Source organism: Brugia malayi (assembly GCF_000002995.4).
Source record: "Brugia malayi strain FR3 genome assembly, contig: Bm_v4_Chr4_scaffold_001, whole genome shotgun sequence".
NCBI classification, from domain to species: Eukaryota; Metazoa; Nematoda; class Chromadorea; order Rhabditida; family Onchocercidae; genus Brugia; species Brugia malayi.
Window position 1 is genome coordinate 12,135,739 of NW_025062478.1, and position 23,581 is coordinate 12,159,319.

Sequence of the window (23,581 nt, forward strand, 5' to 3'; positions counted from 1 at the left end):
TTTTTTTTTGCGCTATCATTCTTTTCGGAATTTCGATATAATGGTAAATAACAGTTGTAATTTTTGTTTGACATGAATGTTTGACATCAAAAAATATGTAAACTTTCAAACTTTAATAAAATTTGAACTAATATAATAAAAGTTTATGAGGAAAAATTAAAAATTTTGAATTATTATAATAAAATTTTGAATTATAATATACTATATAGTAATCGACACACAAAATTTGCAGATTTTATGAAACTATAAAAACTTTGCAGCTGATTTGCTATATTTATAGTTTTATGGTTGAAAAATTGAAATATAATTTGGTAGGCAATTGAATCTTTCCTCATTTCTTTTTATTTTACAATAATTTTAAAAATTTCAACCATAAATCAAATTTACATCATTATCGCCATGAAATAAGTAATAGATTTTAAAGAATCCAATCTAGAAAGAATAATTTACAAATATGAATCAGTCAACATTATATCTTCTTAAATTTATATATTTGAAATGAATTTTCCAATCGTCCTCATCCATATATTTTTATCCTTGAAATAACAGAAATTTTTAATAATGAAATAAACAATGTAAAATTTATTCTAATGCATCATATCAGAACCTTTTTGTAAAGCTGATAATAGCTGATAATATGATAAATATTTTGTTCTAAATAAACTGCATAACAGTTGGTATTACACCTTTGATTTATGTGAGCGTTTAGTAAAAAAGCAATAGTATGCTTAGTTGTGCATTGAAATTTATGTGTAGCAATGCTTTATTTAGAGCAAATTTTTCTGAAAGAAATAATAAGTATAATAGAATTAATAAATCTAATTGAATTTAAAAAATTCATTTCACAATTCGAAATAATTAATTAATAATTAAAAAAACGGTTATATGTAATTACATCCTTGATATCTTTTTCAATTATAGAAATGGAATTTAAACAATTTTGAATTTTTAGACGAACGACATCTTGAATTTTGTTAAAAATACAACATTTGGTGGAATAGATCAAGGGCGCTAATGCGCCAAAATAGCGCTTAAAAAGGTATATTCTTTAACTTATGATTATCTTTCTCTCTATTTTTCATTTTATATTATTAAAATTATTTGTAACAGAAATTTTAATAATGTAAACATGAAATTGGATGATGAAATTTCAATGATAGAAATTGATTAATTGAATAAATTAATTTTAATTAAAATAATAATAATATCTTTTAATGATAGGAAAGAAGTCGGTTAAGAAGTGAGAAGACGATCGAACTTAAATAGTTTCACTGTATATTTTGTGTGTGTGTGTGTTTATCTTCGAGCGGAAAATGGATGAGCGAGAAAAGTCGCACTGCAAAAATGCTTCTACTTCTCAAGATAGTTTAAAGTAAATGTTTTCCTTTTCTTTTTTTTTTCTTTTTTTTTTTTTTTTGTTTTTTATAAATAATAGACAAAATTTGAAATAAACAATATGATAATTTATAAAATATACTTATATCTTTTAAATATGATCACATTTTCACAAATATTTTATTATTTTGTTTAATTTGACACAATTAACTATGAAATTAATGCAATGATTAATCAATGAATTATAGAATGGAAATAATAGAAGATGGAAATTGGATGAATGTTAAAACAATTCAACAAGATGAGCCAATAGCTCATTCATCAACACTTGATAAAAATGATAAAGATGCTGTCATATCTTATTCAACAAGTAAGTGCTTAATTAATAAATTCAAAATTTTCTACATTTCATTTTTGTCTTTTTTTAACGAAATATTGATATTTTTTTTAAATAAAAAATGAATGATTGATGAAAGTAAAAATGAGAATGATTTTTGGAAATTTGCATAAATTCTTCAAAAAAAAAAACTGTTAAATTTTTTAAATTAATAATTGAACCAATGTTTTAGTTCATTTAGTCTTTGTTTATTTTACACATTCAATTATAAAATTTATATTTTATGAAAATTTACTGCATTCTAGTCTTATTTATAGTTTTTTCCCTTTTTGCATTTTTGAGAACCAATTAATGTACGTTGAAATAAATCTCAACGATCTGAATAAATAATTTATCGAATAAGTTCGTCGAATAACCTAGCTATTTCATACCTTTTATTCAGGTAATTAATTAAGTTTGAATAAGATAAAATAGCATTCATAAAATAGTTGATCGTTTTTGATTAATATAATTTTAGATCGTGAAAAAGTTTATCATAAAAACGCAGGAACTATTGAAGAGATACATGTTCTGGAAAGTTCAGGTAGAACTACCAGAGATTTTGCCGAAGAGCATTGGTCATCGGAAATTAAATCATATGTAATGCCTGAACCACCTAAATTTATACAGGTATATGCTAATTATTTTTTCAATTAACAAACTCTACATTCTCACAGGTAATTAGCAATTTGCTAAATTAGTTAGATTATTTGTGTATTTTTTTATTTTATCATTTATAAGAATATATTTAATATGTTGTGATATGAGTTTGATATAAAAATTTAAAGGTGTAAAAATAATTTTCATTCACTTCTTGCTAAAAGATTAGTGCTCTATGAATGTATTCTATTAAAATTTAACATTAATTATAACTTTCACTTTATCCTTACCTTATTATTTCTCTTTCCAGGTAATTAAAGCATTTCGAGTATTAGCCACTGATACATTAACACTTGTTGTTGAAGTACAAAGTGATCCACCAGCAATTTTTGAATGGTTTTGTAATGATAGACCAATACAACAAAATCGGCGCAAATTTAAGGTTTGATTGTTTTTAAGGAAATAGTAATTTTTTTATAATTCTGAAGGCTATAATATAAAATTTCATTAAGGAAAAAATTGTATAAAATAAAGTTTGTTAAAGTAAACAAATGATATTTTAGGCACGTCATGGAATTAACATTACCACTCTGACCGTTGAGGGCCCGGAACAGGGTGTGTATAAATGTACTGCACGGAATCCGGTTGGCATATCCACTACATATGGCTATGTTACTGTCAATGGTACCACTCTTTTCTAGTTTTTTTTTTTTTTAATTTGAAATTTCATTTATTAAACAAATTTGTTGTTAAACTGCTATATGCAAGTTAAAATTTAAAATATTATTTTTGATATTAATGTTTTAATAATTGATAAAATTTTATCTTTTTCATAAATGCAAATTAATTTCTAATTATATTATTAGAAAATGGAAAAATATCGCAAATCAAATTCCATTTTTTTTAATCAAATAAATATGTTTTTTTTTTAATCAAATTATTATTTTAGAATTTTTATTTTCATTTCTATTGAAATACTTTTTCAGCTCCACCATCATACAAAACATGGTTAGAGCAAACACATGAAGTTAATGAAGAAATGAATATGGAAATTATCGATAAAGAAAACATCCGTAAATTTACCAATCATTTTTTAGTGATAATTGAGGATGGTGAAGAATTATTTATTTAAAAAGAAAATGGTTTAAATTATTTTATAATTAAATTTTATTTTATATAACATATTTTTTCAAATCAAATTATTATTTTAGAAACATCGACTGATATTCCACCCAAATTTATCCAACAAATACCAAATTTAACATTACGACCTGGTACTGAAGCACTTATTGATGTTGAAGTGGAAGCATCGCCACCAGCCAAGTAAAACTTATTTCTTCATTTTAAGTTTACACGTGAAATTCACACGTCAAAATTATGCATATACATTAAGTGCACTTATTTGATGAATACATAATGTGCAAGTCAAAAAAAAAAAATGAAAAAATTGAACCGAAAAAAATAAAAAAAAAAATGATATTTAAAACTTTTCTTTAATCTTTACGCGAATACGTCAAGTATATGTTTAATATTTATATTAATAGTATAATATAATTCCCAGAATTAGCATTTATTTCTCATAACAAGTATTTTACATTTTTGAAAAATTTTTGACTATCCTCTTTTTTGATAAAAATTTAAGTTCAAATATTGAAATGTGAAATGCTCAAACAAGTAACATTTTTTGTTGGAATGTAGAAAGAGTAATGTTCATTATTGATTCAGAAACGATATAATTCAAATAAAAATTTTTCTAAACTACAAGTAATTTTTTTTATCAGTGAAATGATGTCATTTTTTTTTTTTTTTCAAATGCTATGATTTTATTTTTAAATGATTTTTAACATAAATTTTAAGGCAAATAATGAGATGGTAACAGTGTTGGGAAAAGTGCTTGTGCTGTTTTTTGTTTCTTTTTTAATGTTTTTCGTTAGGACTGCAATATTACTATCAAATAAATCAAAATAAATAAATCAAAAGAGATTAGGATTTTATTTATGGTCAGAAATATGACCTATTTACTATTTCAGATTTACTTGGTACGTGAACGGTGTCCAGTTTCGTGATACGGTGGGACAGATCGAAGTTTATTATCCGGTAGCTAATCGTTGTATTGCTCGATTTCCAATTCCTCAAAAGGGTGAATACAAAGTAATTGCGGAAAATAGAGCCGGTAAAGAGCACAGCATCGGATATATTGATATCAAAAATGGTAATTATTATATTCTTGCTAATCTATTTGACTTAAAAAAAAAATATAAATTAGATATTATTTCATTCTTGAATACGATTATAAATTTAAAGTAAACAATAAGAAAAAAAAAAAAAAAACTTTTTTACTTTCTTTTAAATATTGACATAACGAAACTCATAATACTTATTTATAGAAGTTATGCATCATCAAACACAATTACCACCTCTACCAAATGATCATATCTATCATCATTCATCGTATGCCGAATCTGAGCATCGTAAGCATTTTATAATTTACTATTTTCATTTCAAAAGTTTTGTTTTTTCGAGGCTATTTTGATTAATGAAAGTTTCATTTTTAAATTATCATTTCAAACTTATGAGTGTTTATAGGTGATATACCATTGTTACAAGGTCGAGGACGAGCATCTTCAGTAAGTAGAATAATTGATTATTATGAAGAAAGTAGCTATTATCAACGCTCGACAAGCTTACCTCGACAAATTGATTATCCATATGAAATTAAGAAAACAACGGAAATCATTCGAAAGCGAAAAGATGGTTCGTTTTTGTGTTAACATTTAAATAAAATTAATATCATTAGCAAAAAATCATAGAAAATTTATTTTACTGGTAGCAAATTGTTATCTTATACAATTTGATGAAATATCTTCAGCAGTTATTCATAATTAACAAATTTTAATGAATGAAGAAGACACTTAAAGTTTATTTAAAGTATGAAATATTATAAACATAAAAGGAACAAATTCTCAAACATAATGGCTTTATGATTTTAATAAAAATGTTGTAATATTATTTTCGAAAATTTTATTCATCAAACATTTTTTTCTTTTTTTTCTGTTTTTTGTTCAATGATAGCAAAGATTGATTGAGGGATAAAGTGTTGAGGATGAATAGTTTACGAAAAAATTGTGAATAATATTCATAATTGCAAATTCTTCTTTCAATAGTGACCAAATAGTTAATCTTTTATTTTTGATTTAAAATTGATGCAAATGAAAAAGAACTTTTCAAATCATTTATCATCTATGCACTAAAAATTTATTATTTTTGAATGTTCGTAAATTATGAACTAGTTTTATATGAGTTAAATTAAATTAGTAAAATTAAAAAAATGAATTATTTTATACTTAGTAAGTATTTGTATAGAACGAAAACTTTATGATTTATTTCATTATAGGTAATAAAATATTTTTTTTTGTTCATTTATAAGAATTCTTTGGTGAATGTTTGAATTTTTCTTCCAATCAAAATGATGTGCATCTTTTCTGTTAACAAAATTTGCATGCAGTGTTTAACTGAACAAAATGAAAAAAATGAATTGCTTATTTTATTTTATTTAAAATTGCGTTTTTCTTTTTCTTTTTTTTTTTTTGAAAAATATGTTTTTTGAAATAAATAATTTGTAAATTTTTTTAAATCAAATTTTCATTCTGCTTTTGATTTGTTATTTTGTTTTCTTTTGTGTTATATTTCTTTTTCTTTTTGTTTGTTTGTTTAGTTTTTTTGCTTTCTTGCAAAATCAAATTTTTTAGACTCAGAACAATTGCAACAACAACAACAACAACAACAACAACAACAAAGGAAGGAAGAGCAACATCGTGAACAACAATACTTATCATTAAAAGAATTTGTTGAAACAAAAGAAGAGCAACTACTACAGCCTATAAAACGTCGACGTTACAGTGAAACAACACAACATTTGCTACCACAAAAACCAATTTTTACTAGTAAATTACCAGTTGAAATTGCAATTGGTTCAGATGATGATTTGGTGCTCAATGTTGATTTTAAAGCAATTCCAAGAGCAGATGTGAAATGGAATGTAAATGGATTTGAATTAAAAGATTCAAAAAAAGTTACAATAGTTAATGAAAATGATCATTCAACGCTTACCGTTCGATCACCAATTCGCTATGGACGTTATAATGTGACAATAATGAATGAATATGGTATGAGTAATCAAAGTACACGAGTTCATTATGATGTGAACAGAGAAGATGAAAAGATGACTAAAGAACAATCATATCATTTGGAATTGAATAAACAACCGATTGCTGCTACTATTACTACCACTGGATTAGTTGATGGTTGGGAATTGATCGATGAACAACAACGATCGAGCAAATCAGCTGATTCATTTGAAACTGTTAAATATGTGGAGACAGTTCGAGCAGCTACAGAAGGTTATGAAACACCAACACCAACACCACGTGATGAAGCGTTTGCTTCACGTCAATCATTTCATTCATCTACGTATAACGTACGTCAAAATGAAGAAATTATTGATGGAAGAAGTACAATTAATTATGAAACATCAAAAATTCCACCACAATTACTACCAAAACCAATAACACCTATCATTCATGAACCGTTAGAGAGAGTAAATGTTTCCGAAATATCACATGCATCACCTTACACAGAAAAACGATACGAAGAAGTGACAAGTGGCATTTCGAAAATTATTTATGAAACACCGCAGGCATTATTGTTACCATCGAAATTTACTGAACCAATGTTAGATACAACAACATTTACGGAACAGAAATACGAGAAAGTTAATGGTATGGAAAACGGATATGAAATCATAAATGATAATGTATCATCCACAAAAACAAAATTACAAAATGAAATTGATATCGAAAAGAAAACATTCCGTATTCCAGTACCTCGTGTTCCGGAACCAATTCCAAAATATCCATTCATTTTAAAGCAACCGAAGCCGGAAATTCGTCTAAAAGCAGGTGAAAAGCTTGTGTTAGAATCTAAAGTTGAATCATCACCACCATCTCAATTCAAATGGTATCAGAATAACTTTGAAGTACGACCATCATCATCAATCATTCTTGAAAGTCCAGCAGTGAACGAAAGTCGGGCTACATTTTTGAAACCAATTAGTGGTACTTATAAAATGGTTGCTTCCAATATTCATGGTTCCTGTAGCAGTACAACCCGTGTGATTACTGAAGTTACTGAAGAATGGATAACTGAGTCTACTGTTTCCGTGATTCGATCAGTGCCGGAGAAGCTAGAATCAAAATATCAGCTTGTAAAAAGATCTCATAAAGGAACACGAGATGATTTACCCAAAGCTCCTCGAATTGTGGAAGCTTTCGCTCCAATTCTCAAAATTGCCAATAATGAACCGCTCATGTTACGTGTTACTGCAGATGCAATACCGGAAGCGGAATTCCGCTGGATGTTAAATAATTTCGAAGTAAGACCAAGTCAAACGGTTACTGTTGAACGCCTCGGAGTAAATATTTCACAAGCTACATTCCATAATCCGATAAGTGGACGATACGAAGTGGTAGCTACAAATTTATTAGGTCAAGATTCATGCTCTGGGAAAGTAATTGTTGATTACGCAGAAGAGGCGCAAATTGCCCCAATTCAACCAATCGTAAGACCAGTTATTCCTAAAATTCCTGTCTTTATAAAAGCACTACCAGGTGAAACACAGTTATATCCTGATGAACAAGAATTCCGTCTTTCTGTATCGGTACATGGTGAGCAACCGATTACATTCCGTTGGTTTGCAGATGGTAGTCTTTTGTCAAATAGTGTCGAACATCAAATGATTAATGATTTAGAAAACAGTACATTAGTTGTACGTAAACAAACCGTATGTGATGTCGATTATGCGGTTGAAGTCTCCAATACTTACGGAGCTGTATGGTCTGAGACGACAGTAAGGCCACCGTCACCAACGACATCTTTCACTGCTAGCAGTGCTACTTCAGTGGAAAGTTCATTAGCAGAAGTGAATGATACACAACCATCCTCACCACGTTATACTATCATCTTAGCCGATAAAGATTTACAACAAAATGATGAATTTACCGCACATGTAGCTATTAATGTGGAATCTAGTCCGTGTGAATTTTTCTGGACTCTTAACGGACGTGATATCCGTACAATTCCGGGATTTCATATTGAATCTACATTTTATGAATCTACTATTTACATCAAATCGATGTTATCAAAACATTCTGGTGAATTATCAGTTGTAGCGAGTAACAAATATGGTACTGCAAGGTCAACAGCTAAAATCATCGTTCATCCATGTTAGTAGTCTTCGGATTTAAATTAAAAACTTAGTAATAGATATATGCTTAATTAATTCTATTAATATTTGAAGCTAACGTTTATTACTCTCGTGCAACCGATTTTTTTTTTCATTATTTACCTAAAAGTTTTGACTAAAAAAGTATTACAATATAGCTATAATCATTTTATTTACAGTATATTATAGTATTTTATTAACATAGGAGTAGTTACAATGATTTCATCTAAAAATATAGTAATTTAAGAAGAGATGCACGCTATTCTAAATGTTTGGAGTTTTAATCGTAATTATTATAATAATTATTTTAATTATCTTACCTTTATTCATGAAAAGGAATTACTTCTTTCTTTCCATTTTAAAATTTTTTCAGAAATTTTTAGAAGGAAAATAAAGAGTAGTTCATCAGTCAAAAGTGAAATTTAAATTCTTCCATTGGAATCATCATAAGAGTATTTTGTATTGCCTTTCAGTACGTGAAAAATCATATGAATTTATTTCGGAAATAGAAACTATACCAGCTGAACGACCACCACGAATTGTTTTACCTTTACGACCTTTCGTTTTTCGAGCAGGTAGGTAATTGATCAGATTTTTTCATTTTTTATATTATTGTGATACATCAGGAAGTGCTACTATAAGGCAAACATCATTTAATCCTCCAATGTAATGTATTAGAAATTATGAAGTTAACATTAATACTTTCTGTAATATGATCAATTTTTAATCTGACTTAAAAAATTGAAATTAAATTTTCCATCTTCTCATACTCATTAATTTATAAAATATTTGAATTATTTTTCACAAATTTCATGCATATAAATGTGTAGGTGAATCACTGGAATTACGTTGTCGTGTTGATGGTTTGCCACGACCGGAAGTATTCTGGACCAAAGATGGAATTCGTGTTGATGATGGAATGGTAGAAAAAGAACTCATCACTCTTCAATATCCGGATGGCAGACATGAATTAATTAATCCGCACTGTGAACCGGAAGATGCTGGTTTATACCAGTTAACAGCACGTAATATCCATGGATCCACAAATACTTCAGCTTATATTCACGTTGAAAGTAAGCAGAAAACGAGTAATTTTGTACAGTGGAATAACCTCTTTTATGATAAAATGTTGCGGGAAAAAGAATGAATTAATTGTATGAGTTTTATAATTGTATTATTTAAATTTTAATTTGAAATTCTTTAGTTATATTTTATATTTCAATAAAAAAATATTATTTCAGGGAGAGAAACAGTAGAAACGACAACAACAGAAACGGTAGAAATTTCAGTTCTCAATTAAAAAAGTCATAAAAAAATTTATCAATATTATGCAAATTTAATTTTTTCTTCAATAAATTTCTCACTCTAATAGAATTGTTATATAAATAATTTTTACGCTGGTCATATTATAATTAATTATTATATTAGTAATAATTTAATTTAGCTCAATTTTTCAACTGTCTAATTTATTTAGAGAAGTGAAATTCAAGAAGTGATTCATCGAGGAGTATCAAAGCCACGATTCAGTAATGTAATATCGAAACAGTATGAGGATGATATGATTGTGAGTTGCAAGGTGATAAGTGAAACACCAGTAGTGATATCGTGGTTTAAGGATGGACAACGTCTCTATCAAACTTACAAGTATCGCATGCAGAAATTATCTGATAATACGTATACGCTTACAATATGCAATGTTGACAAATGGGATGAAGGTATAATCTATCTGATATGATTAAATGAATGATTAATCAACGATAGAAATAAGTAGTAAACATGGAAATGAAGAGAAAACTGATTATAAAATAGATGAATGACAAAATAAATATGATAAATCCATTGGTGTTGTAATTTTATTAATAAATAAATAAATAAATTTCATAAATAAATTAATTGATACTACAAAATATTGTTCTTTTTTTTGTGCATTTATTTATTAATTTTATTTTATTAAGTATGGAAATTTATTTAAGTATTAAAAAAAAGATAACATTGATAATAATTTCCCATTACTTTCCTATATCATAAGACAATAGAATTTTGCTTTAAAAAATATGGCATATTGTGAAGCTAATATAAAAACTTTTCTATTCTAGGCTCATATACATGCCGTGCTGAAAATACATATGGTAGCTCAGAAACAAGCATGTTTATTCGACCTTTAGTTAAAACTCGAGAGATAAGTGAGGAGATATTGGTTGAAGAAAATGATAGTGAAGTAATTGGATTGCAGGATAATATTGGCTATGTGAAGAAGGTATGTAATATATAACTTTTAATTGTTTAGAATAATTGTAATCATTTATGGAGGAAAAGTGCTCAATGATGAATTGTAAATAAGCTTATAAAGAAACGAATTTTAAAAAATGAAAATTTAAAGGAGATAAATAGGAAACTTAAAAAAATAATTTAGTTTGACTTGAATATTCCATGAAAGTTCTGTTTAAAAGTATTGTCTTAAAATTTAAACTAAATTTTTTTCAGAGATACACCGATACAACGGTTAAAGTATCAGTAGAGCCTGAAGTAAGCGGTAGTCAAGAGGTATATAGTCATACGGCGGAACTACGAAAAACTGAAGGTTTAAATTACTCATTTTTTAATGTTTTTAGATTCAATTATATTACTTCCTATAAAATAATTTAAAAAAAGAATTAATTTTAGCTGAATATAAGCTATTGGTAAAAGTTGCCGAAATTGTTGCAAGTAAATTAGTCGCTAAAGTAATAATCGATGAAGCGATAAATGTAGCACTGAGACGAATGAATGTAGTAGCAATTGAATCTAGTGAAGAGGAAGAATTTGAATCAATCAGTGAACAACAGCCATGTCCACCAAGGTTTGTTACAGTGGAAATAAATATTATTTGGGAAAGGGGTTTGTTGATCTCCGACAGATTTGTTTGATATAGATGAAAATATGTGGAGAGTAACACAGGAATATAGTATTTCATTTTAAAATTTGTGAAGATTGAGGTATTAAATGGAGGAGAACCTTTTTTAGTTATGCCAACTGTTTTAGTGCGACGAACTGGGAATGATAATAAATTCTTTGTTTGGCTCTAAGATAGTCACAGTCATAATGTAAACAAAGAAAGGGAGAATTAATATGAAGTAGGGAACATTTTATAAAGGATTTATGTTAGAAACATAACATTAGAAACAAGGGTTTTTTCTTTTTTTTTTTTTTTAATTTCATTTATATTTTTGTTTTTAATATTTCAGAGTTTTGTGGTACTAAATTTTCGAGACAAAATATGCTTATAATTAGCATATTTAAAATGACATTTATAATATGTTTTAGAATTAAAATAAGGAGAGAGAGGGCATTAATATATCGTATAATTTATAGATTTGAAACAAATATCGAATGTTATACAGTTGATATTGGTGATGCTGTCGTGTTGCATACTGATATTAGTGGATATCCTCAGCCAAATGTTGAATGGTATTTTGGTGAGCAAAAACTTGAACAATCTGAGTAAGTTGAAAATTCATTTCATACATATATATATGTATGTTAATTCAATTTTATAATATTTAATTCGATTTCATCTTTTTTTATGTTATCCATCTAACTATCTTTGAAATTTAGTAATTACTATAAATCTAAATTAATATGTCAAATATTTTCAAAATTTTTAAATTCATGTATTTAGTCTGAATTAATATATTCAATAGTCTTTAAATTCAAGAAATTCAAGTACTTACCAATAATATAGGTTTAATTATACCATATAGCTTTTAAATTCAAATATTTAATGATATAGATCTAAATTTAGTTACTGTTTCTTTAAAAAAAAAAAAAAAAAAAACAAAAACAAATGCTGAATTCATTTGAAAGGTTAATTCTGATGCAAGAGAATGAATTGAAGGATTTTATCTCCGCCACCGCAGAACTTCATATTTTTTCCGTCGTTCTCAGTTATTATAATTTATAGAAATCTTTCTTACAGACAAATCGAAGTGAAATATGTGAATCAGCAAGCTATATTAACAATTAAAAATGTGCAAAAGAAACATGAAGGCACTTATTATTGTCATGCGGAAAACGATTACGGAAAAACGGTTTTGCCATGCAATTTACGCGTGACTGATACCGCCATTGGTACATTTTTGTCTTATAAACTATGGAAATAGTGTTTTCCAATACTAGAATTAAATTCGAAATTCAAATAATTTTCGGTCGATCAGTAGGAGTTGAACTTGACTTTGTGTTATCGATTGAAATGTTACAGATTGGTCCGAATCCACGCATAAAATGATTCGTTCTCCGCTGATTTACACTTTAACAGAAACTGAAACGGAAGTATCTTCAAATGTTCATGTCACTCACGCTGCCGAATGCTACGATCATTATTTCTCCACTATTCAGCCAGAAACTTTTGCATTGGGTTATTCGTGTCTTGCATCAACCAGTAAAATTCACGATGATTCCGTAATCATAACACGTGAATCGATGCAAAAAATGATTGAAAGAGAGCAAGAAGTAACGGAAGTAATGCTAAACGTAAATGTTGAACGTACACCGTCAGTTTTCAAGCATGATGCACGTATTTTACGATCAACAGATGAAAGCGTTACCATATGTCGACGTGAACCGCAATCTACGAGAGCAGAAGAAGTAATTCAAACTAATGATATACTTTTGATTGGTGATCAACGTGTCCTGAAACAACATCAATCAGTGGTTAATGCCATAACAACAGTTGTGTTCGAGAAGCCATCACAACGAGCTCTTCATGAAATTACCTGCTTATACGATGACAAGGTTATCAGTACAAAATTTTCTAGAATTAGATTGAAAGTGGTAATTAAAATTGGAATTGAATTAGAATTTTAAAAACTAGGCTTGTTGAATATTGAATGAAATAGATGCTTCCACATATTGTATAGATAAACGAGCTTACATTTGAACATATTAGTGAGTAAACTGTTTCAGTAAACTAATAAATTACTTTATTATTGCTATTATAACAAATTTTATCGTTTAAATCTTATATACAATGTTTCGAATTGCAGAGTATTAGTATCTCATTGCTTATATTAATTGTAACTACTTCTGTAATCTACTTCTTTAATTACCATAAGTTGTAATTATTCTAGGCTTATGTAAGCAAAGAGAAAGTTCAAGCTGTTAGTACAATTGATCTTAAAAGAATTGAAATTGTCAATGAACTTATCAGTACCATTATGGCTACAGAGGTTTCTAAATTCTATTCTTTCAATAAATTTTCCTAAAACATTTCAGCAAATAATTAGTATGCTGGAATTTTGTTTTGTTGTTTTATTCTTTTACCTAAATTATAGAGATTTAAAAAATTTTTTTTATGATTTAATTTAAAATAATATTATATCAACTATAATTGCAATAAATACAGGAAAAGTTCCGTGAAGCATATGCGGAAGCAAACGTTGACGTAAGATGTCCGGATGCCATATTTGATCATTTCATAAAAATTATTGAATCGGAACAGGAAAATCTTAGCATACATTTGATTGCACCGATACTTGTAAAAAATCTTGTAACTTCCGATTTTCACTTGCAACAAAAATCGGAATCATTGCATGCAGAATCAATATTTATTGAATATCCAAGAAAGAATGCTACAGCTGAACAAAGAATTGTTATACTTCAAAGTTCATTCCAAAAATTCAGTGAAGCTATTACATGGAACTTGAAAAAGGTTTCTATTGCTCAGTCTTAATTCATGTAAATAAATGAAAATAAAGAAGTAATTAAAAAAGTTTTTTCAATTTACTTTTTTTTTTAAGCTAGCTGCCAATTAGTGATAATGGAAATTTTATCATTAGTGAATTATCTATTATTTAATTTTACTGTAATTTAAGGGTAGTTTTACTTTACAGTTTTTGTTAATTTAACAGCTCAAATTGTATATCATTTCTTTTATACTTCAGATTTCTAAAGAAACAACAGAAGATGATATAACAGTAGCGCATGCAACTATTAAAGTATATAAACCGGAAGAGATCGGTGAGTATGTAACAACAGTTGTCGATACGAGGAGAATGGTTCCGGAATTACTTGCTATTGCTGCTGCAGCTAGCAAGCTTAAGGTTAATAAATTTTAAACATTAATTTTTTAGAAACTTCAAAATCATAATTCAATTTATAAATGACAATATTGATCGTTATTTTTTTTGTGTTTGTGTGTGTGTGTCTTTTAAATTTTTTGATTATCTTACTTATTTTACAGATTTTTTGATTAACTTATAATTATTTAATTTTTGAAGTATTTTATATTACGGTGCTCATTAGTACTATAATATTAAATGTTTTCAGAAAATTTCCTGACATATTTATTAAAATATTTTCTTATAAATTGATTAATTTTAGCTTACCAGCGTTTTTGTAACATTCACCAAGAAAGGAGATGTGGCACATCAAGCGCTTGTCATCGAATATGAAAGTTTTGTGGAAGATGAAGCAACTTTAAATGTTGCTATGCTTACTGCTCCTGGATTTCATTCAAAGCAGGTGTGTATGTATGCATGTCAAATATCTGATGAAATGGTTTTAATTTCTAATAATTTTTATTAATAACAATTTTATCAAAAATTTTTAAAATTTAAGGAAAGTATTTGGTCATATGAAAAGAAATATGAAAAATCTGAGGAAACTGAAGCAAATGTTATAGCTGTTTTTGTGGAAGTTAATGCTACATGTCCAAATCAGGTGACACTTCTTTTTTTTTTTTTTGTTAATCTCAATTATAGGAAAAAGTTAAATCATAAAAAACGATATTTCTTCTTTAACTAGCTAAAACTCATAATATTTGATTTTTTTTTTAATTAAACTGTTTCCTTATCCCGACAAAAATAGAAGGAAAAAACAGTAAGATTGAGAATTGTACAAAGGGTAATTCTTATTTTAATTCAATAATAATAATTTATGTTGAACCGGAAAACATTACATAATAAGATTGCTTATATTCTGATAATGATAAACATCTGATAAGTTAGCCAATAATAAATGAAACAAACAAATTTTATTATAATAAGAAAAAAGAAAAATTCATATTTTTACATATTTTTAAATATTAAGATGATTGAACTGATAGCATCAGTTAGTCTACCGCCAACGGTTCATGATATTACGGATGTAACTCAACCTTTACAACCTTTGGAACCATCATCTATTTCATGGTCCGAATCATCATCCACAGGTTGATATAATTTTCTTTCTTACTATCACTGTTATTATTATTATTATCATTGTTGTCTTAGATAATTCAAATATTTTAAATTATAATAATTTATGTTTCTTAATTTATTAATAAGCCATTTAATGTTTTTTTTTTTTTTTTTTTTTTTTTTTCAGAATCAACTAAATAATAGGAAAAATTTGTTTGTTCTAATAATACAATTGAGATATGCAAGATTAAAAAAAAACTTTTTAAATTATTTTTTTTTAAAGGATTATTTCAAGTACCAAAATTTATCAAAACATTGGAAAATACAACAGCAATAGTTGGACAATGCCATCAATTCAAATGTATTGTTAGTGGTACACCAGCACCAGTGATACGATGGTATGTAGATGGCGACGTCATCCATAATTCCGGGTGAGTGCTTCCTCTTTTGCATCATTTCAAATAATTCGCGAAATTGCTATTGAATTAAATGGAATTTGTGTTTTAGATCATTTTATGAAATAAATGAAATTTGTATTTTAGATCATTTTATGAAATAAATGAAATCTATTGTAGATCATTTTTGCATTGTATCAATGTAAGCATATATTAGCTATGAAATATAATCTTATAAAAGTATATTCATAGATTAGCATCTGTTTATTTTCTATAAGTTGGCTTTAGGCTTAGTATTTTTTGACTATCTCAATTTTATTATTGTAAGCATTTTCGTTTATTTGAAATTTTAATATGAAATATCCATTATGCTTCAATTTTGCCATTATTGCTCTTCATATAATGAGTAAAAAACTAAGTTAAATTTTTCTAAATTTGTTCACTAATTTAAATATTTCTCTGTCATTTCTCAGATATTTGTTATTCGTGCCGACAATGTATTTTTATATTTTATGTTCTTTAAGCATTTATCAAATTATCTATGAAGACGGTGTTTGCATTCTGAAAATTCGAGAAGTTGCGATTGAAGATGAAGGTGAATATACCTGTGAAGCAACCAATGATGCTGGTCAAGCGATCACAAAATGCTTCTTACAAACTATCAGTTAGTTTATTTTTTAGGCATCAACCGAACAGTTCCATTTTTATCTATTTTAGAAGAAAAAAAATTTTTTTTTTTTAATTTTAAATGAAAACTTTTTAGTTAGATTAGAAATATTTAAATTAAGGAAGTGAAAATGGTTATATATTTTTTGAAGTACAGTAATTTAAAAACTGGAAATAATTTCGTATTTTTGAAATAATTTATTTAAAAAAAAATTACTCGATGATAATTGATAATAATTTGATCAGCAGATGTGCTGTTACAAAGTACAAGATTTAAACGTTATAAGTGATGGTATGAAGTGAAAATTACGTTAGAGTAATTTCTTTTTGTCGTTCTTTTTAAATATCTATGAATTTTGCTACCCAAAGTATGGGCAACAACTTTATTACAAGCATTGATAATTGCATCGTATTCTATTCTCCATTTTATCTTATCTTTTTCAATCATTCTCTTCAGAACTATTCAAGAAATCATCAATCAAAATCTCTAATCATTAATTATGACTCTTCTTAAAATAGATTCTGGAATTCATGTTAATTTTTAAAAATGAAAATTTTCATTTTATCTTTTTTTTTTTTTACACTCTTTCATGCTTTTCCTTATTTTAGAGCAATTTTAATTACCAATGACTAGTTATCCTTTTATACTTTTTTTTTTTTTTTGCTTTATTTCTTCATTTGTTACGTTTAAGTCTCGTGTCTTTCACGCGGCATTTCTGCTCACATTTTCTTATCTATCCAATTATAATTGAAACCAATCATCAACAATAGTAATACTTTTTTTTTGGATGATAACATTCTTAATTTTGCATCATTTTATAGTATTGAATTTATATAGTAAAATAAAAAAATAAATTGTAATTTTAGATGACAATGAAAATTTTCTACTTACTCATCCATTAAGTATTACTATTGCGCTTATAAACAATTTTTTTTTCTAACCAAGCATGTTAATAAATCTGTTTTTTTTTTAGAAAGGAAAACAGATATTTTTATTGCTTTCTAACCATATTAATTTTTTTTCTTCTTTTTTTTGCTAAAAATAACTTTATGGTATTATGTTTTTAGCTGAAGCTGATGTTTTGAAATACCAGCAACAGTCCATAATTGAAAATATAGCATACAGCAACAATGGCAGGAATAACAACAACAAGAACGACAATTGCGCATTTGTGGATAATATTAGTTCATCTAGTAATATTGATGGGATAGTGTATCAGAATCGTAGTGATAGTTGTAATAGTTTAGTAGAGATGAATAGTAATCATCGGAAACAATTTCTTATAGTTAATTATGAGTTTGCTCGAAATGAACCAGTAAGTGCTGAGACAGCGGTAATTGTGACACGTTATATTGCGCCACAGAAAGGATTGCTTACAAATTTGGCATCAGAGGAGCGAAGTTTTAATATTTCTGTTTTTTTGCCAGATGCTGCAATGAAGTGTGATTTTATTTGGGCATTAATTAATTGCGCAACTGTTGCATTGCATTTGAAATTATCACATCAAGCGAATGATTTTATCATTCAAAATTTTCTATCGCAACAAACTGAGGAAGCTTATTTACTGTTATCAGTGAGAAAATTAACATTTGAAAATGTTTACTTTGCAATTTATCAACCATGGGAAGAAATTTTATTGCTTAAAAAATCTGAAAATGCATTTACATGGGATATTGAATTTTGTCGATCACAAAAACTGCGATTGGAAATGTCTATTAAAAATTCTACCGAGAATATCTGTGGCAGAAATGAACTTATGGAAAATATTGCAGTGCAAATGCTAGCTGATACTGTTGAAGAAAACGATGCAACAAATTTACTTCAAATGAAAGAAAGTGTCAATGAGTTGAAAGTTGCAATAAATGAGGGAAATATTCGCTCCAAAGATGAAGAAGAGAAAGAATCCGGAATTCCGATAATCCCTGAAAAAATCACTTGTAAAAAGGAAAAAGATGATGATGATGATATTTCACTCAATGATGACAACAATCAGTTCAAGCATGAATTATTTCGACATACATCTGAAGCATCTGAAACGTATCCCGGAATCAGTACCAAAACTTTAGCTACAATTCAACGATATGTAGATGAACTGTTTGATTTTGACTCTGCAGTACCTACGATTTCTACCGATACGAACATTTACAAGCAAAATGATATCAATAAATTGGATACGACAAGTGATCAGATGGAGAATGACCCGTTTAAGGATTTTGCTAGTGACGACTATTTAAATTATTCATTTTGCCACAAATTAGATTATGTTGAAGCAGTTCAGGATTTACCGATAGCCGAATTAACTTCAGCAAACAGTCATCTTGTAGAGAATGTCATGTTATCGTCTTGCTTAAATTCAAATCCAAATTTCAAAAATATGGTGCTTAGCAAAGAAAGCATTGAGCCAATGGTAACTAGATCATTAACATGTGAAGTTGGTTACAATTCAGATGACAATTCGAGACAAAATCTTAGCAATTGTGAAAGTAAAGGAGATTATACTAAGTTAGATACTTGCAATAGTCTCAATACATTGGACAACATACAATTACATTCTCATCTTACTACAGAAACCTATCCATTGTATTTTACAAGTTCGATAGAAAGCACAGATGCTGCTGCAACTTTTGATGCCAGCGAAGAATTTGATGTCTTCACTGCTTCAACTAATCCTAGATTACAACATAATGAAAGTTACTCCACATCATTACCTATGCCTATAAGTGAGTGTAATCATTGTGTATTGGAAGATGATCATACAAAATTTTCCACTGTCAATCCGGAAGTTGTTGATGGCTCAACTTCAAAAATTACCGGAAAAGAATCACTTTCAACTCATAGTCCTGCTACCAACGAGTTATTGTCAAAGATTAAAGTAATTGATGAAGTTTGTAGAGAAATTGAGAATGAAATTGAAATGAAAACAGAAGATAACGAGGAAGTACTTCAAATTGAGCGTGCGATATATGATATATCGGAACGAATCGAACATCAGCAATCTGTAACAGAAGCTCAAGCAGAAGCAAGCGAAGAACTTCTAAAAACGATACTTGAAAATATTATCAAAAATATTGGACAGAATAGTATTACTAAAACAATGGCTGCTTATAAAAGACCAGTTGTATTATTGCGAGAAAAGTTGACAGATTTGGAAGAAACATTGAAGAGAGAAGAATTAGAATTCAATGAGTCATCGATGAGACGATCAATTCCGGAGGTACATTCCAGATTTTCAAAATCATTTAGTGCTGAAGATGAGCATGTCAAATCTATTGAAGAATGTTCAATTGAGAGAGAAATTCGTGGAGTATCATTATGCGCATTGCAACAAATTGGAAGTATCAATAAGCAAGAGATTAGAAAGATGACACCATTGACATCAAATATTAAGGAACAACTTCAAAGTTTGGAATGTATGCTTGGAGAAGTTGAGGAGGAGGCAGAAGACGAAGAAGGTATGAAAGAATTAAATGATGCTGATACTGCTGCTGCTGCTGCTACTGCGGGAGCTGAAGCTATCTTCCCGGTATATACCGATACTAAACAACATGAAGTGCATAATATTCTGATGCAAATCAATAATGAAATAAGTATTATCAAACGTTGCTGCCAAAGAAATATCTCAAAGACAAGCATTGATGCTGCAGTTGGTTTATTGCATAAAGTACGCAATAATGTTTCCTCAATGACTGATCTAATATTAGTGTATCGAAAAAGACTTGGGAAGAAATCATCTATTGAGAAAGGATTAAATGTTAGTAGAGAAGGAATGAAATCATCGAAACGATCAACTCATCATTTATCACCTTATTCCAGGACTGGTTTCTTTTTTAAAACAGATGCTTCGGTTAATTTATATTTTGTAAAACGTGAAGAATCAGAAGTTATCAATGCTATTGTCAAATTATTAAGTTTATCTGACAAATATGGCAAACAATTATCAAAAAGTGAAAATTCTCAAATTTCCACATATGATAATGCAATTTTTGATGATAAAAACAAGACTTTAGAAGAGATAAAAATTGATCCATTATGGACAGCTGTTTCGGAATCAACTATCAACAAGGATGATGAAGTTTTCTCATCAAATTCTATTGATCCACAAGCTAATTCATTTTCACGTCATTCTACTCAAGAAGCAATTCCTGTTCGGCCTCCACGAAAATCAAAAGAAATGAGTCAGCAAGGAGTTAGTTCACCATTATCACCGCCACCAATTCCGCCATTTCGTGTGAAGAAGCATCGTTCAAAATCATGTGATAATTATGAAAATTTTCTGATTCGATCATCCTCTTCTGATATGCCAAATTATCATCCAATGCCTGTGAATATGCAAACGGAGGATGAAGAAGTGTCGCAGTTTTACGTCGGTGATTGTTTAAAGCTAATGAATGATTTAAGCGTATCAATACCTAAACAGAAATCTCAAATATTTGATGAAAGAATTATCAATTATGAAGGAATTGTCAGAAAAGAAAACAGCTTTTATAATTGTTCGTATATTTGGCCATCTAAAGAAGCATACCACATTTTATTGGAAATATTTGATGAATCTAATTCCATACAACTTTTATGCGAAGATTCTGACTATGCACCCGAATCTGTTATGCATTCATTATTGCTATTTGAGTCAACAGATAAGACTGGAGAGGAACTTGACGGAACACTTTTGCAAACACTTGAAGATTTATCAGATATGAATATAAGTAAAGCTGAAACTATTACTGAAAATGATGCAAAATTGGACGAAAACTTTACTGTGCTGGAAGATGAGAAGATTTCTACAACATTTAAATTAGATGAGAACTATAATGAAAATACTTCGAAATATCAAGTTTGTTTAGATCGAAATACAAATGAAAATTCGAAATCAATCGATAATCTAAGAAGTAGTACATCCGAAAATGCTCTTTTTGAGAGCATTCAGAAGCCAACACAACATTCTCATATTTTCATGGATACAAAAGCACACGAATCGACTGTAATAAATCCATTAGAGGATGAAGCAAATTCTTTGCATGAAATTGAATCAATTGATGATAAAGATGAAATTTTGGATGAATTAGATGATCTAATGATAATATGCAATCCTCATGCTAGTATTATTGATGGCATTGATTTACTGCCAACAATAATGGAAGATAGTGAACATCCTAAACTTGCAAATTCATTCATGTCTGTTAGCACAAATACAGTGATTGCTAATATTGATATGAAAGATGTACTGAACAATGATATTGAAGATGAAGAAAGTGATATTACAGTAACATCAACATTAGAATCAACGATAACAGGATTGAATGATAGAATCACTCAGAATTTGCTTAATAAATATGACGAAGATGATGTCAACTATTTGGATAATTACAAGCGAAGAGTAATTGTAATATGTGAAAGTGATGCTGAACAAATATCAGACGAAATTACAATCAATGTACGCTATAAGAAGCCATCAAATAAGCTTAAAGTGATAGCAATCTTATCACCTGAGATAGGTGCTAAGGCTGAAGCATATATGGTTATTGGTGAAGATTTTGATGTTCTAGTTGAACAACCAGATGAAGTACAAAACATTACGGTGAATATTTTAGATCATATAAGTGATTCGATTAGTCTTGATTTGATGCTTCCAAATACAGTTGAAGTGGATTTATCGCTAAAACGCTGTGAACAATATGAAGGTATTCTATCATATCAAATTGAAAATCTAATTGATAGTGGAACTGATGAAGAGCGAATAAGTATGATAAGTGATAACGATCATTATCATCATTCATCCAAAGCTACTGGAGATAAGGAACAACGTACCGGTATTCTTGTAAACATTATTGCACGAAGCATGCATGACATTGCGCGTGCTTCACTGGAAGAGATTCCTTGGGGAGAAGTATCTATGTATATTGTAATGCAACCTATTATGACTCGATCAAAAACTGACTCAGAAACCAGAAATTCGGTAATTCAAAATGTAACCGTATCGGAATCAAATGAAACTGAAAAACGTTCGTTGCATTCTCATGAATCAGTTTGCTCATTATCACAGCAGTCATTTGATTGGAGCGAATTTGGTGATCGAAATACCGGTGGACAAAATTTTAATATACCAAGCTATGTGGTTAGAGAAGGATCAACAGCTACAATTACATGCGAATTTAATAATTTCTTAGCTCCTGGAAGTGTCATTGATTGGTTCAAGGGTAAAAATTTAATGCAAATTATACCCGGTAAAACGGATCGCATAAGTCATGATCTATTAGAGGTATTAGTTATTTCACATGTAAATTTAATGGATGGTGATATTTATAGCATTAGAGTGAATGATATGATTTATCCTGTTGCATACCTTATTATAGAGAATGCTAATACAGCATCATTTGAAAAACTTAATGATGATAATGTACATTTTATAAGTCCGCCACAAACATTATTTGTAATGGAAGGACAACCATCAATTATTTCCTGTCAAGTAAATAGTGTAGATCAAAAAATTGAGTGGTGTAAAGATAATAAAAAATGGATAACTGAAAATGAAAGGATACGATTAGAAGCGGATCAATTTGGATTTCATCGATTAATTATTGATAAGTCTGAATTGGATGATCAGGGGACATATTATGCATTTTTGGGTGATCATTTCACAACAGTTACACTAGTTGTTGAAGGTAAGCATAGTTGATTTGCATTTAAAATTGCATTAAAATTTTTGCAGTTATAATTTAATGAAAATTTTTCCATGGTAATGTATTATATTAATTTATGATACGATGAATGAGTCTT

The 23,581-nt window shown here is 28.4% G+C and overlaps 1 protein-coding gene across 2 annotated transcripts in view; it reads left to right on the forward strand.

The window, feature by feature from the left end:
* Positions 1–1,313: 1,313 nt before the first annotated feature.
* Positions 1,314–23,581, forward strand: part of Bm6219 (Immunoglobulin I-set domain containing protein) — a gene marked incomplete at both ends in the record, with an annotated part of 56,539 nt that continues 34,271 nt past the window's right edge. The window contains 30 exons of one of the 2 annotated variants that reach the window (XM_043082514.1): positions 1,314–1,372; positions 1,584–1,705; positions 2,190–2,341; positions 2,622–2,753; positions 2,875–2,995; positions 3,298–3,384; positions 3,523–3,634; positions 4,342–4,523; positions 4,699–4,782; positions 4,898–5,065; positions 6,061–8,592; positions 9,065–9,166; positions 9,422–9,664; positions 9,833–9,867; positions 10,066–10,306; positions 10,688–10,848; positions 11,076–11,172; positions 11,256–11,430; positions 11,943–12,071; positions 12,547–12,698; positions 12,829–13,361; positions 13,697–13,795; positions 13,972–14,277; positions 14,510–14,668; positions 14,949–15,089; positions 15,186–15,287; positions 15,657–15,777; positions 16,029–16,176; positions 16,665–16,804; positions 17,875–23,466. In XM_043082514.1, coding sequence (XP_042938448.1) covers positions 1,314–1,372; positions 1,584–1,705; positions 2,190–2,341; positions 2,622–2,753; positions 2,875–2,995; positions 3,298–3,384; positions 3,523–3,634; positions 4,342–4,523; positions 4,699–4,782; positions 4,898–5,065; positions 6,061–8,592; positions 9,065–9,166; positions 9,422–9,664; positions 9,833–9,867; positions 10,066–10,306; positions 10,688–10,848; positions 11,076–11,172; positions 11,256–11,430; positions 11,943–12,071; positions 12,547–12,698; positions 12,829–13,361; positions 13,697–13,795; positions 13,972–14,277; positions 14,510–14,668; positions 14,949–15,089; positions 15,186–15,287; positions 15,657–15,777; positions 16,029–16,176; positions 16,665–16,804; positions 17,875–23,466 — 12,427 coding nt within the window. The remainder of the gene's footprint in view (positions 1,373–1,583; positions 1,706–2,189; positions 2,342–2,621; positions 2,754–2,874; positions 2,996–3,297; positions 3,385–3,522; positions 3,635–4,341; positions 4,524–4,698; positions 4,783–4,897; positions 5,066–6,060; positions 8,593–9,064; positions 9,167–9,421; positions 9,665–9,832; positions 9,868–10,065; positions 10,307–10,687; positions 10,849–11,075; positions 11,173–11,255; positions 11,431–11,942; positions 12,072–12,546; positions 12,699–12,828; positions 13,362–13,696; positions 13,796–13,971; positions 14,278–14,509; positions 14,669–14,948; positions 15,090–15,185; positions 15,288–15,656; positions 15,778–16,028; positions 16,177–16,664; positions 16,805–17,874; positions 23,467–23,581) is intronic. The other variant, XM_043082515.1, reaches the window with a different exon arrangement.